Below are 15,078 nucleotides of genomic sequence, written 5' to 3'. Positions count from 1 at the left end.
CCATTCAAGCTTCACCACTTGTCCCAATAACATCCTTTACAGCAGAAAGATCCAGCTCTGAATCAGGCATCGCACTTCAGTCTTCCCTTTTCTTTGGGGGAATATCCTTGACATATTTGAAGATTACAGTTTGGTTATTTGTAGAATATCTCTCCCAATTTGGTTTTGTCTGTTTCCTCATGATTAGGTTTCTTTGGCAGGAAAGTCACTTCTCATCCTATCAGGTGGTAGAGGACTTTGATTTATCTGATTATGAATGATGTTCATTTTGGTCACTTAATCAAGGTGATGTCTGCCAGATTTCATTGTTGTGATGTTACTTTTTGCTTTTGGAATTAATGTGTATTTTGTGTGCAAGTACTCTGAAACTATCCTTTTCACTATCAAACTTTATATTTATTCATTCACTTATGTCAGTATTGCTTTATCATTTCTTATTTTATTTAATAGGTAATAATCCATTACTGTCATTATTTGTTTTGATGCTGAAATTATCCCCAATTTGGTTAGTGGATGCTCCCTCAAGCTAGATCCTAGGTCCTTTTGTAATGCTTGATTTTATTTTTTATTCATTTATTTATCCCAGTTTTATTGAGATGTAATTAACATATAACATTCTATTAGTTTAAGGTGTACACATAATGATTTGATGTATTATATACTGCAAAATGATTACCACAATAAGTTTGGTTATCATCCATCACCTCACACAGTTACAAAAATTTTTTTCTTGTGATAAGAATTAAGATCTACTTTGTTGGCAACTTTCAAATGTATAATACAATATTGTTAGCTATAGTCACCATATTGTAGATTACATCCCCAGAACTTATTTATCTTATAAGTGGAAGTTTGTACCCTTCGACCACCTTCACAGTTTTCTATCACTCCCCACCCCCACTTCCAGAAACCACCAATCTATTCTCTGTTTCTATGAGTTTGTTTTTTTCTGTAAGATTCCACATATAAGTAAGATCATACAGTATATGTCTTTCTCTGTGTGACTTATTTAACTTAGCATAATGCTGTCAAGGTCCATCCATGTTGTTGCAAATAGCAGGACTTCCCCTTTTTATGACTGAATAATATTCCATTGTGTACATATACCACATTTTCTTTATCATTCATCTGTTGATGGACACTTAAGTCCTATATCCTTTTCTTATGTGTCTGTCATTCTTTGAGCACTTTGTTGCTCTCTGGCACAGGATATTCCAGATTCATCTTGTACTTTTTCTGCTCCAGGGCTGTAATTAGACAATTACAATTCTCCAAGGAGCTCTGGTTCCCTTTATTGGAGAATGGTGTTAGAAGCCAAGATTTGGGTGCTAGGTATGTTCATACCATTGGTGGGGGTCTTGGGGGGGAATGGTCACTGTTCCCAGGCCCTCTCACTAGACAGATTTACAGAACTGGGGAGTATACTTATGTACACATCACGCCGCCCCCCTCCCCCCCCAGACGTTTATGTCTCTCTTTTTCTTTTTAACTGGCTTCATTCACTTTACTTTTCTCATATAAAAATATGTGGTGGCTACAGCTGGAGCCTGGGTCCTCTGCACAGAAACTCTGTGTGGGTCTTTACAAGATGGTCAGTGAATTCCTGATATGGAGACTCGGTGAACACTATTTCTTTCCAGAGATCAGGAGTGAGGTAAAGGTAGGTCTTGGAAATGGCATCAAAAGTGGCCTTGGCTGGGAAAGGAAAAACAAGAGAGGGTTGGTGAAACCCCAGATGCAGACGGAAGCTGTTGCACTTCTAGGAACAGAGTGGCCACTGAGGGCCAGTCTGTCGTGCATTAGGAGCACCTTCCTCTCCCTCTCTGAAAATACGCCAGCCACACTCAGAATGTCATTAAGGGAGCTGAGAGATATATCACTCTTTTTAAACATCCATTAGTTTACCCATACCTCCAGTTTCAATCCACAGGGTTCATTCTAACCTTTTCCCTTTCCTTGTTTGTGTTTTCCTTCTCTTACAGAGAGAACTCTGGGTCCCCTTTTCCTTAGTAGATTTTCTTATTTGATGAATCCGCTATATATGACAGATCTCTCTCTACCTCTGAACTCTTCCATGTGGACATGCCCTCCTCACCCTGCTCAGGCTCTCACTCCCCATGCCAGTCCCCATTCGTGGTTACCCTTCTCACTGCACTCAGGCTCCACCATCCCATGCAACCTGGCCCTTTGTATGGATGTTGATGGTCTCCTCACAATTTGTGCTCTGATACCCAGGAGGCTACCCTCTGTATGGACACCTGCTGTGCTCTGACCCACCTAATGGCTGTAGGACTGGATAGTTTGGGAATGGGAGAGGGCTTCTTCGGATTCTTAAGTTTCACTTTAATATTTCTGGCTGTGGGATTATTTATCTTTTCTTTCCTTTAACATTCTTTGAGTCCTTTTAGTTTGAGGTTTTATATTTTCTCTAATTCTGGGAAGTTTATAGAAGTTTATTTCTACAAGTATTTATTGCCTTCTCATGATTTTTTCTTTCTTCTTTATATGCTATGATGTGGATGTTGATTTCCTTCATTTCCCTTTTCCATATCTCTTGAATTTTCTTTTGTGTATTCTATCTCTTCCTGATGTCTTTTGGCAGAGTACCTTAAACCTGACGTTTTAGCTAATTAATTTGTTCAGCTGTATCTTTTCTGTTATTTAGTTTATCCATCTACTAAGTTTATTTCATTGATTATATTTTTCATACCCAGTATTTTTATTTGCTTCATTATGATATTTTCTTCCTGCTTTATATCTAATATCCTTTCTTATTGAATTTGTTTATTTTGAACTTTGATTTTGTGTTTTTCTCCTGTAAACTCCTGTGTCCTGGGGATATTAGCCACCTTGGCTCATGAACTATATGGGGAGGGCTGGAGAAAGTACAGTTTGTGCCTCATTTCTGCATCTCCTTCTGGGTTTAGAGAATGAAGGCAGGGGGTTGTTGAGTGTGGGAGATGACTTACCCAGGATCACTGTAGTGTGGAATCCCTTCCCAGACTCTGCACTTTTCAAGGTCTGTTTCCCTTTGTTAAAACCACCTAGTCCATGACGTGCGGAAAGAAGTTGTGGGAAGAAGGAACTTGTGAACGTGCAGGACCACCCGGTACTGTCAATGCGTGTTGTAAACTACTTCCCCACCAGCTGGCTGCAGTGCCACCCATATGTTACCCTGCAGCCCCTTGACAGTTCTAGGCTTGCTACAATTTTCCTGCCTTGCAACCGCAATTGTCTGTTTAAGACAATGTTGGAGAGAAAAATATTTGCCAAAATAACTGTACCACCCCCAACTACCATCTCTGGTGTCTGGTCCTTGTCTGCTCTGCCTAATTTTTCACCCTGCACTGGGACCAGATTTCCCTGTGTTGTCCCAGGGACTTCTATCTGTGTATGAACACAAATAAATTTTTTTTTCTTTAGCATAGGTTCATACTATGTATACTATCTGGCAACTTGCTGTTTTTAAAATGGCTGATTAACATGATTGATTACATGGGAAGATAGCTTGGATTCAGTAATAAATAGCTTTCAAATATATGTACATGTGTGTGTTTGTGTGCATGTGGTTTTTATATCCCTTTTATACTGAAGTATATCCATATTATTGCTTTATCATCTTAAGTATAACTGTAAGTTAGTGATAGGGTAGAGTGTAGTCATTAGTGTTCTATGAAGTACTTAGCCATTTCCCTCTTTGGTTTTTTTAGTTTCATAACAGCTTTTAAATACTATGGTACCGAAATAAATATCTTTATGGACAAAGGGTTTTCCATTTGTAGGATCATTTTCTGGGACAGATATACAGAATGGATAAAATAGATAAATAGGTTAAAAGTTTCAACATTTTTTATTCTTAACCATGTAGAGGAGTGCCTGGAACATTTTAGCCATTCAAATAATATTTATTGGATGAAATAATATTATAAAAACTGCTTTTTAAAATGGATGTACCAATTTTCATTCCCACCCACAATATGAGATTGTCTATTCTTCCACACCATCTTATACTTAAATTATTTTGATGATTTGATTGTAATCAGAAGATGTCTCTATCATTAAAAAAATGCTATCAGATGATATAACTAAGGTCTGTTTCTCTTTTTATTTTCACCTACTTGGTAAATAGACATATGTTTTCTTGCAGGACTGAATTTGCTCTTAAAGAAATCATGTCCTCTGGAGGTGCTGAAGATGACATCCCACAGGGAGAGAGGAAAACAGTTACAGATTTTTGTTACCTTCTGGATAAATCTAAGCAACTGTTCAACGGGTTAAGGTTAGTGGACTCTTGATGCCTTAAACTTTTATCTAGTTCTGTATCTTTTTTTTCCATGGCTGATGTGTGGTAAGTTTCTGAAAAGTTATGGATAGAATGTTATATAAATATCTGTACTAGAGATGATCATGCTTCTTTTCTTCATTCTCAGGTGAGAAAACAACAGAAGAGGATAACTTATATTGTTTTACTCAAGTTGAGAGAGCTGTTTTGTTAGATGGTCTTGTATACCTTACTCCACATCATATTTTACATCTGATTTTACACATTGCAATAACTAAGGAGCCTGGGATGCATATGCAAGTGAACCTGGGGCTTCTCTTCTGTTACATTTTCTGTATACTTGTTTATTTGCTTATTTCTTTTATTCTTTCTTTTTCTTAGGATGAAGTATCTGTTAACTAAAATAAGAGTGTTCTAGACAGTGTTATTTTTACGTTAGTTGTGTGTGCCCTGACTGGTAGCAGAAGCTGTATGCAATTTTGTCAAAATGTGTCTTTGTGTATTCTTGTGTGTGGTGGGTAAATAATTTTGTACCATTTTGTTTAAATGGTTTAGCCATATTTCATTTCATGAGATTCTTAGGATATTGACTTACTTCAGACCTAAAGCTTCAATAGCTTAGTTTCAGTCATAAATAAATTCATGCTATGGGTAAAATACTAAGGATAAATAGGTTTTTTTGGGAAACTTTATATAGGAGTGAATAATTGTAAAGATTGTGAGTTATTTTAATTTTAATTAATTATTGAAGTATAGTTGATTTACAGTGTTGTGTTTGGTGAGTTATTTTTTTTTTCTGATAAAGTATTTGTATTTATTTATTTATTTTTGCTGTGTTGGGTCTTTGCGTCTGTGCGAGGGCTTTCTCAACTTGCGGCGAGCGGGGGCCATTCTTCATCGTGGTGCGCGGGCCTCTTACTGTCGCGGCCTCTCCCGTTCCGGAGCACAGGCTCCAGACGCACAGGCTCAGTAGTTGTGGTTCACGGGCCTAGCCACTCCACGGCATGTGGGATCTTCCCAGACCAGGGCTTGAACCCGTGTCCCCTGCATCGGCAGGCAGATTCCCAACCACTGCACCACCAGGGAAGCCCACTGAGTTTTTTTTTTTTTTTTTTTTAGCGGTACTAGGGCCTCTCACTGCCGCGGCCTCTCCCGTTGCTGAGCACAGGCTCCGCACGCGCAGGCTCAGTGGCCATGGCTCACGGGCCCAGCCGCTCTGCGGCATGTGGGATCTTCCCAGACTGGGGCACGAACCCGTGTCCCCTGCATCGGCAGGCGGACTCTCAACCACTGCGCCGCCAGGGAAGCCCTAGTGAGTTATTTTTAATTTGCAATTTATTTCTGGGTAAAAATGCGATCTTCTTTTCACATATTTTATAATTTTATTCTACATCCCTAGGATCGGAATTGTACTGACAGAGTTTATTTTAAAGAATATATATTTTTGGGCTTCCCTGGTGGCGCAGTGGTTAAGAATCTACCTGCCAGTGCAGGATACATGGGTTCGAGCCCTGGTCTGGGAAGATCCCACATGCCGTGGAGCAGCTAAGCCCATGGGCCACAACTACTGAGCCCACACGCCACAACTACTGAAGCCCGCGCACCTAGAGCTCGTGCTCCGCAACAAGAGAAGCCACCGCAATGAGAAGCCCATGCAACGCAACAAAGAGTAGCCCCTGCTCGCTACAACTAGAGAAAGCCTGCACGCAGCAATGAAGATCCAATGCAACCAAAAATAATAAATTAATTAATTAAAAAAAATTCTTTTTAAAGAATGTATCTTTTTAAAAATATTTATTTATTTATTTATTTATTTATCTGGTTGCTCTGGGTCTTAGTTGCAGCAGGCGGGCTCCTTAGTTGTGGCTCGTGGGCTCCTTATTTGCCGCTCACTGGCTCCTTAGATGTGGCACGCGGGCTCCTTAATTGTGGCATGTGAACTCTTAGTTGCAGCATGCATGTGGGATCTAGTACCCTGACCAGGGATCGAACCCCCAACCCCCTGCACTGGGAGCCTGGAGTCTTAACCACTGCACCACCAGGGAAGTCCCTAAAGAATATATCTTTAATCAACTATACGCCAAGGCACTTCTTTTTTTTTTTTTTTTTTTTTTACGGTACGTGGGCCTCTCACTGTTGTGGCCTCTCCCGTTGTGGAGCACAGGCTCCGGACGCGCAAGCTCAGCGGCCATGGCTCACAGGCCCAGCCGCTCTGCAGCATGTGAGATCTTCCTGGACCAGGGCACGAACCCGTGTCCCCTGCATCTGCAGGCGGACTCTCAACCACTGCACCACCAAGGAAGCCCTCCAAGACACTTCCTTAAAAAAATTTTTTAAAAGTCCCATCTATCAAAATAATAAGTCTCTAAAATGCAATGTTAGGAATATGGCAAACCCTCTGACTGGGGGGAGTTGGAACGCGTTTACAAAGCCTACTTCATCGAGTTACATACAGCTGAGAGAATAAGGAAGGATAAGAAAGTTCTGTGAATTAAGTTTACTGCCTATCAAAAGTTTATTGCCCTTCTGCTTTATAAGTTTTTTGAATCTTGCCTGTAGATTTTTTGACTCTAATATAGTTGCTTAAGGTTTAATCATTTTGATACTCTGCTGCTTAGTTGTGGTGTTAGTAGAATGTTTGGAGTCTACTTATATGTAATTTACCTGGCTTCGTAAACAGTAAATAATGTTGAGCAACTAAAATGCTGTGCCCATTTTCATTCCCATCTCCCCAAAGAAGAATGCCCTTAAGTGAGGAGGGTAACCTGCACTGGGTAATGCACCTTTCTGCACACCTTGGAGATACTGAAGGAGCTTTTAACTCACATCGGTTATTAAATAACTGCATGAGAGTAAATATGTCTTCACGATAAAAAAAAATATATATATATATCTTTAAAAAAACTTACAATTATAAAGATAATACAGGGTCATCAAATGAGTCCTCCATGACCACTGTATTTAAACCTATACTTTCAATCACTTTCTCATCTCTATATTTATTTAATTTTCTTCATAAAACTCATCGCTACCTCAAGTGATCTTATTTGCTTATGATGTCTTCCTACATTAGAATGAAATATCCCTAGGAGTAGGACACTATGTGTCACTGTTTCTCTGCTGTCTAAACCAGGGTCTTGCATGTCACAGGTGCTTCACAAACATCTGTTAAATGAAGGATTCCAAAGACAGTGTTCTTAGCTCCCACACTCTGCTGCTTCCTATTTTGTGCTACAGAAGAGATCTTTGAGATCAGTTTGGTTTCTTTTGCTTTATAGATTAAATGCATCTTTTTAAAGAATTCTTTTCTTTCACTATTATAATTCAGAAAACGACCCCAGTACACCCTGGTTTGAAGTCGTTTTTTTTTAAATAAATAAATTTATTTATTTATTTATTTTATTTTTGGCTGAGTTGGGTTTCCGCCAAAACCTTGTGAACAAGGTTTTGGATGAACATGTGTTTCCAGTTCTCTTGAATATATACCTAGGAGTGAAATTGCTGGCTCATATGGTACTTACTCTAAGTTTAACGTTTTGAGGAACTTCTAGACTGTTTTTCAAGGAGACTGTACCACCAGCAATGTATGAGGGTTCCAGTTTCTCCACATCCTCACCAACACTTGTTATTGTCTGTCTTTTTGATGATAGTCATCCTAGTGTGTGTGAAATTGTATCTCATTATGGTTTTGATTTGCATTTCCCTAATGACTAATGATGTTCAGCGTCTTTTCATGTACTTATTGGCCATTTTTATGTCTTTTTTTTGGAGAAAATATTTATTCCAATCCTTTGATCATTTTCAGATAGGTTTATTTATCTTTTAATTTTAAAGTTGTAGTCATTTTCTGTATATTCTGGATACAAGTCCCTTGTAAGATGTAATGATTTGCAGATATATATTTTCCCATTCTGTGAGTTGTCTCATCACTTTCTTGATGGTGTCCCTTGAAGCACAAATACTTTTAATTTTAATAAAGTCCAACTCGTCATTCTCTTTCATCACTTGTACTTTTGGTGTCATATCTAAGAAATCATTGCCTAACCTGAGGTCACTGAGATTTACTCGGATGATGTTTCCTTCTAAGAGTCTTGTGGTTTTAGCTCTTACATTTAAGTCTGTGAACCATTTTGTGTTAACTTTTTTATAAGTTTTTTATTATTTTTATTTTATTTTATTTTTATTTTTGGCTGCGTTTGGTCTTCATTGCTGCGCGCGGGCTTTATCTAGTTGAGGTGAGTAGGGGCTACTCTTCATTGCAGTGTGCAGGCTTCTCATTGTGGTGGTTTCTCTTGTTGTGGAGCACGGACTCTAGGTGTGCGGGCTTCAGTAGTTGTGGCATGCGGGCTCAGTAGTTGTGGCTCATGGGCTCTAGAGTGCAGGCTCAGTAGTTGTGGCATATGGGCTTAGTTGAACCCCGGCATGTGGCATCTTCCCAGAGCAGGGCTCGAACCCATGTTCCCTGCATTGGCAGGTGGATTCTTAACCACTGCACCACCAGGGAAGCCCCATTTTGTGTGAACTTTTGTGTATGGTATGAGATCTTAGGCATTTCTTTATCAGAAAACATTTTTTTTTCAATTGATTAATTCATTTTTTCTTTCTTCTTGCTTTTCCCTGTTTCTCCTTTCTTGTTCATACCTGTAGTGCTTAGATTGAATTTGCAATCTAAAGCCTCTATTAACCATCTACTCTCTTTTGATTTTCATCTCTATTCTTTTTCTCAACATTTTTAGAAAATGTATTCAATTTGTCCATCATATGCCCAACACATTTCACCTTGTCATTTCATATCAGCGGTTTTTGCTATACTGCTTTTTAAAAAACTAGGTATTATGTATTTGATCCAAAGTTTACTAGCTGTTCTATCTGTATATTCAAATAAGACAGACACTAGAAATTTTAATGTGTTTGTGAATGGAAATTCTTTATTCAGTATGTCTGAGAAGCATATTGAATTTAGCAGTGGCATTTCTCTTCTTAAAAAGGGTTATTTTCTGGATCTGATTCTGAATCATAAATGAATCATAAAGTTCAAGTAGTCTTCTGCTGGAGACTCTCTGCTGGACTCAAATCACTCTGTGACTGCTGAAACAGTAACAATGACAGAACACACTTCCACATAGCACTCCACGGTGTATAAATCACTTTCAGGTACATCTCTATCCTTTGACCACATACCAAAAATATGTGTTACCTAAAAATAAAGGTGAACTTCACCTTCTTTTTCAGTGTTTTGGTTGTGTAAATACATTTTACCAGCTCAAAACTGTTCTCATTTTGATTTTTTTTTTTTTTTTTTTTTTTTTTGGCCACACCGTGCGGCTGGTGGGATCTTAGTTCCCCAACCAAGGCTTGAATCTGGGCCTATGGCACTGAAAGCGCTGAGTCCTAACCACTGGACTGCCAGGGAATTCCCTCATTTTGATTCTTTTAAAGTGCCATTTTAACTGTAACAAAGGTTTTATTTATTTTAAAAATAACTGCAGAGTAAAATTGTGTCTGTGGAAATAGTAGGAAACCCTAATACATGGAAACATTGTGTGAGATCTAATCTTTAGGACTTTATTCATTGTCAGAGAAATTTATTATAATGCTTCAGATACCTATTTCAGTTTAGTTCTTGAGTACTTAGAACTATATTGGGTTCAGGAATTAATCCTTTTCGTACAACTCAAAATCAGAAAAACAATCTGATTAGAAAATGGTCAGAAGATCTGACTGGTTATTTTTCCAAAGAAGATGTACAGATGGTCAACAGGTACATGAAAATGTGCCCAACATTGTTAATCATCAGGAAAATGCAAATCGAAACACAATGAGATATCACCTCACACCTGTCAGAATGGCTGTTATCAAAAAGACAAAAAAATACCACGTGTTGGTGAGGATGTGAAAAAAAGGGAGCCCTTGTGCACTGTTGGAGGGAATGTACATTGGTGCAGCCACCATAGAAGACCGTATGGAGGTTCTTAAAAAGTTAAAACTACCACAGGATCCAGCAATTCTATTTCTGGGCATTTATGCGAAAAAAATGAAAACACTAACTTGAAAAGATATATATACCCCCATATTCATTGAAGCATTATTTACAGTAGCCAAGATATGGAAGTAAGGTAAGTGTCCACTGACGGATGAATGGATAAAGAAATTGTGGAATATATATATATATATATATATATATATATATATATATATATGAATATTCTTCAACCATTAAAAATGAAGGAAATCTTGGAATTTACAACCTGGATAGACCTTGAGGGCATTATGCTGAAATGAAATAAGTCACGCAAAGAAAGACAAATACCATATAATCTCACTTTATGTAGAATCTAAAAATAACAACAACAAAAACCAAAGCAAAAGACAAAAGAAACAACGGAGCTCATGGGCACAGAGGACAGATTGGTGATTGCCAGCAGCAGAAGAGGGGGGTGGGGATGCAATGGGTGAAGGGGGTTAAAAAGTGCAAACTTACAGCTATAGCATAAGTATGTAATAGGGATATAATGTACAGTGTGGTAACTATAGTTAATAATACTGTATTGTATATTTGGAAGTTGCTAAAAAGTTGATCTTAAAAGTTCTCATCACAAGAAAAAATAATTTGATATCTACGTATGGTGATGGATGTTATTATTGTGAGTTATTGTGGTGATTGTTTCATGATATCATTCTGACTTAGAAAAGTGGGTAAGCAAATCCACCAGGGATTTATTTTCAGTGTTTTGTGTGAAGGGTCCTCATCATTTTATTTTTTTATTTTTATTTTTTTAATATTTATTTATTTATTTATTTGGTTGCACCGGTCTTAGTTGCAGCAGGCAGGCTCCTTAGTTGAAGCTCGCTGCCTTCTTAGTTGCGGCACGTGGGCTCCTTAGTTGTGGCCTGTGAACTCTTAGTTGTGGCATTCATGTCGGCTCTAGTTCCCTGACCAGGAATCGAATCCGGGCCCCCTGCATTGGGAGTGTGGAGTCTTAACCACTGCGCCACCAGGGAAGTCCCAGGTCCCCTTCATTTTAAACAAGCCTTAATTATTTCTACAAAAACTAGATTTATGGTGAGTAAAGTATATATCTTCTCTATATGCTTTTGGGTTTTTGTTTGAGCAGATGTGGCTAGTGCCAATGCAAGTCTGTAGTTTACTGAGAGATTAGTACTTTGACTCTTCCTTTTTCTTTTCATTTTTAAGAAAATTTATTTTTGTCTGTGTTGGGTCTTCATTACTGCATGCATGCTTTCTCTAGTTGCGGCGAGCTACTCATCGTTGCAGTGCACGGGCTTGTCATTGCGGTGGCTTCTCTTGTTGCAGCGCATGGTCTCTAGGTGTACCGGCTTAGTAGCTGTGGCTCACGGGCTCAGTAGTTGTGGCGCACGGGCTTAGTTGTTCTGTTGCATGTGGGGTCTTCCCAGACCAGGGCTCGAACCTGTGTCCCCTGCATTGGCAGGCGGAGTCTTAACCACTGCGCCACCAGGGAAGCCCCTTTCTTTTCATTTTTAAAGAAAATTCATTTCACACACACACACACACAGAATAATATAGAACTATTAAAAAGATGTTGGTGGAGGTATAAATGAAAAGTTGCCCACAGTATGTGGTTAAATTTTAAAAAGCAAATTGTGAAAATAGTATGTTTTACATGATCTTGTTTTATCAGAAGTTCTCTGTTAAATTTATGTTCTATAAGCCATATTAACTCTTAGTGGGGACTCTTTGCTCTTAGTACTCAGTTTGGTCTCTTCTGGGGGGCTGATTTTCTCACGGTGTCTGGTGCATGTGAGTGTGTGTATTTTCTGTGCTTGTTTATATAAATGGAAGTGTTTTGTTCATTGTTAGACCTTGATTGGAAAGCGATCAGAACATCTGTAGGTCTGTTAGTTGCCCATGGTGGTGGGTTGGAGGGATGTGTGGCATTCTTCCCCACACTTTTCTCCGAAGAACCTCTTTGAGTTATGGAAATTAAACACATCTCTGCTTTCAAGCATTGATGTAGTTTTTGCACATTTCTTTTGAAATACAAAAGATTCCTTGGGAATAATTAAAATAAGAGTTTTTTTGGTCGTCCCCCTCCCAACCCCCCATTTTTGTGTTGGTCTGAATAGAAAACAGAATCACAGTGCTTATAGAGAAAGAGAAATATATTGGGAGTGGCTCTGGACCAGTTTTGGAACTTCGGGGAAAGGGGTGAAGTGGGAGTCCAGGTGGAATAGCATCAGATTTTTTTTTAAAATAAATTTATTATTTTTTTTTTTATGGCTGCATTGGGTCTTCGTTGCTGTGCACGGCTTTCTCTAGTTGTGGCGAGCTGGGGCTACTCTTCGTTGTGGTGTGCAGACTTCTCATTGCAGTGGCTTCTCTTGTTGTGCAGCACGGGCTCTAGGCGCGTGGGATTCAGTAGTTGTGGCGCACGGGCTTAGTTGTTCCGTTGCATGTGGGATCTTCCCGGACCAGGGCTCGAACCCGTGTCCCCTGCACTGGCAGGCGGATTCTTAACCACTGCGCCCCCAGGGAAGTCCCAGAATCAGCTTTTAACACGGGGCCTGTGATTCCCAGCCTTCCCTTCACTGTTGGTGCTTATCTTTTGGCAAGCTTTCCTTTGTGTTTTCTCTTTCTTTCTTGAGTTCACAAGCTGGTTATTGAACTTATTATTGCAGTGTTAATATGCTTGCAGAAAAGTACACGTATTATAAGTGTATTTTTTGCAAACTGAACATATCCATGGGCCTTGTACTTGGACAAAGAAAGAGAACATAACAGCACGGCAGCAACCCCCTTATATTCCCTCACTTGGGCTTTTTAACTGTTTATGAGCAGAGTGAAAAAGTATGTTTCAGTGCATGAAAGGCTAGAGTGTCTATATATGTAATGCCTTATTTGGGTACAATAAACTTTCTCTTTACTCTTGAAGGTGTATCTTTTCGCCTTATATGTAGTAAGTTGTCATCCAAGTTGTCAGAGCCTTTTCATTTTCCCAGCCATGAATATCTTTTTTTTTTTTTATGAATATCTTTTTAAAAATATTTTTTAAATGAGTGAGATTTTTGTAGTGGCCCAATATACAGCCAAATATTCCAACAGTAAGTAAAAAAGGTGCATTTTCTGATATCAGGCAGCAGGGCTTGATACAGATCTATTAGACCAAGTTTATTTATTTATTGGAGTAGTATTGCTTTACAATGTTGTGTTAATTTCTGCTGTACAACGAAGTGAATCAGCTACATGTATACATATATCCCTTCTCTCTTAACCTCCCTCCCACCCCCCATCCCAGCCCTCTAGGTCATCACAGAGCACCGAGCTGAGCTCCCTGTGCTATACAGCAGCTTCTCACTAGCTGTCTGTTTTACACATGGTAGTGTATATATGTCAATGCTACTTTCTCAGTTCATCCCATGCTCCCCTTCCCCGCCATGTCCACAAGTCCGTTCTCTACATCTGCGTCTCTTTTCCTGCCCTGCAAATAGGTTCATCTGTACCATTTTTCTAGATTCCGTATATACACGTTAATTTACGATGTTTGTGTTTCTCTTTCTGACTTCCTTCACTCTGTGTGACAGACTAGGTTCTTGCCCATCACTACAACTTGACTGAAAATACCTCCTTAAAATATGTGCATAATAAATAATCTCTTCTATCCACTCACTGTGTAAGAAAACATAGTCCAGAGAGTGAGAAATAGATTAAATGAATGGCGTATTGCTTATAATAGCTCTTGCATATGTAGTTACAGTAATAATGAAGTGAGAATGATGTTAGAAATAGCTTTGAATAATGTCAGAAAACCATCAAAAGCCGAAGTGCTTGCAGGGTTCTAGTTACCATGGTGACTAAGACTGTCGAAGCAGAATGGAATACTTGATGAGATTATTTAAGGCAGCATCTTGAGACATGTATTTGAGATATGCACCTGTGCCTACCAGTGATATCCATGACTTTTGAAACAGCAGAGGCCTGCAAATCACTAATTATTTGACTCCAGAGGAGCAAATACTCAAAGCCAAAATAAATGTTGGAGGCAATAAATAAACAAACAAATATGCAAAGAAGTGCACCAAAGTGAAGTGTATTGACCTTAAATAAAAATAATGGCAGAAATTTTTATTAAATATGCTCCTTATATTTCAAAGTAAAGAAGAAATCATCTACAATGCTTTCTTCAACAGCCTATTTTTAGGATGCCCTGGTTCCTACATAGGAAAGGATAACTGGGAAATTAACAGTTTTTTCCACTGTCCCCTTTCTCCCTCCACCCCCTCTTGCGCTCTCTCTTACTTCTCTCGTCCCTCTTTTTTTTCCCCTTTCTCTTCCTTCTTCAAAAAATTAATACTTTCCTAGAGGCAAAGTTCTGCGAACAGGTAATAATAAAGTATATGTTATTTCAGAGGTAATACCCTAAACTATCTGTACAAGCTTGTGATGCCTGCTTTCATTTTATATGGTTTGCTACCCAAAATAGTTGCACTTGCAGTTGAGGAGGGCTGCCACCAGGGTGCAGTAGGTGTCATAATCACGTGATCTAGAGAAGCATTGACTGACAAAAATTTAATGTGAGCCACAAATGTGATTTAAAATTTTTCTAGTAGCCAGATTTTAAAAATGTAAAAAGAAAAAAGTGAAATTAATTTTAACAGTATATTTTATTTGATCCAATATATCTAAAATATTTTCTTTCAACATGTAATCAATATAAAAAAAGTATTGAGATTCTTTTTTTTCATACTGAGTTTTTGAAGTACACTGAATATTTTATACTTTCACACATTTCAATTATAATTAGACACATTTCAAGTAC

The 15,078-nt window shown here is 38.6% G+C and overlaps 1 protein-coding gene and 1 non-coding gene across 2 annotated transcripts in view; one reads left to right on the top strand and one right to left on the bottom strand.

Moving 5' to 3' along the window:
- Positions 1-15,078, top strand: part of SCAI (suppressor of cancer cell invasion) — a 137,768-nt gene that overhangs the window by 55,197 nt on the left and 67,493 nt on the right. Inside the window, exon 3 of the mRNA XM_049710706.1 lies at positions 4,148-4,279. Coding sequence (XP_049566663.1) covers positions 4,148-4,279 — 132 coding nt within the window. The remainder of the gene's footprint in view (positions 1-4,147; positions 4,280-15,078) is intronic.
- Positions 1,747-1,874, bottom strand: LOC117201119 (small nucleolar RNA SNORA64/SNORA10 family). Its single transcript, XR_004483075.1, has one exon. It is a non-coding gene; the product is annotated as a small nucleolar RNA SNORA64/SNORA10 family (small nucleolar RNA).

The sequence above is a fragment of the Orcinus orca genome, chromosome 6 (assembly GCF_937001465.1).
Source record: "Orcinus orca chromosome 6, mOrcOrc1.1, whole genome shotgun sequence".
Taxonomy (NCBI): Eukaryota; Metazoa; Chordata; class Mammalia; order Artiodactyla; family Delphinidae; genus Orcinus; species Orcinus orca.
The sequence above is the reverse complement of the archived record's forward strand: the minus strand, read 5'-3'. Positions and strand labels throughout refer to the sequence as shown.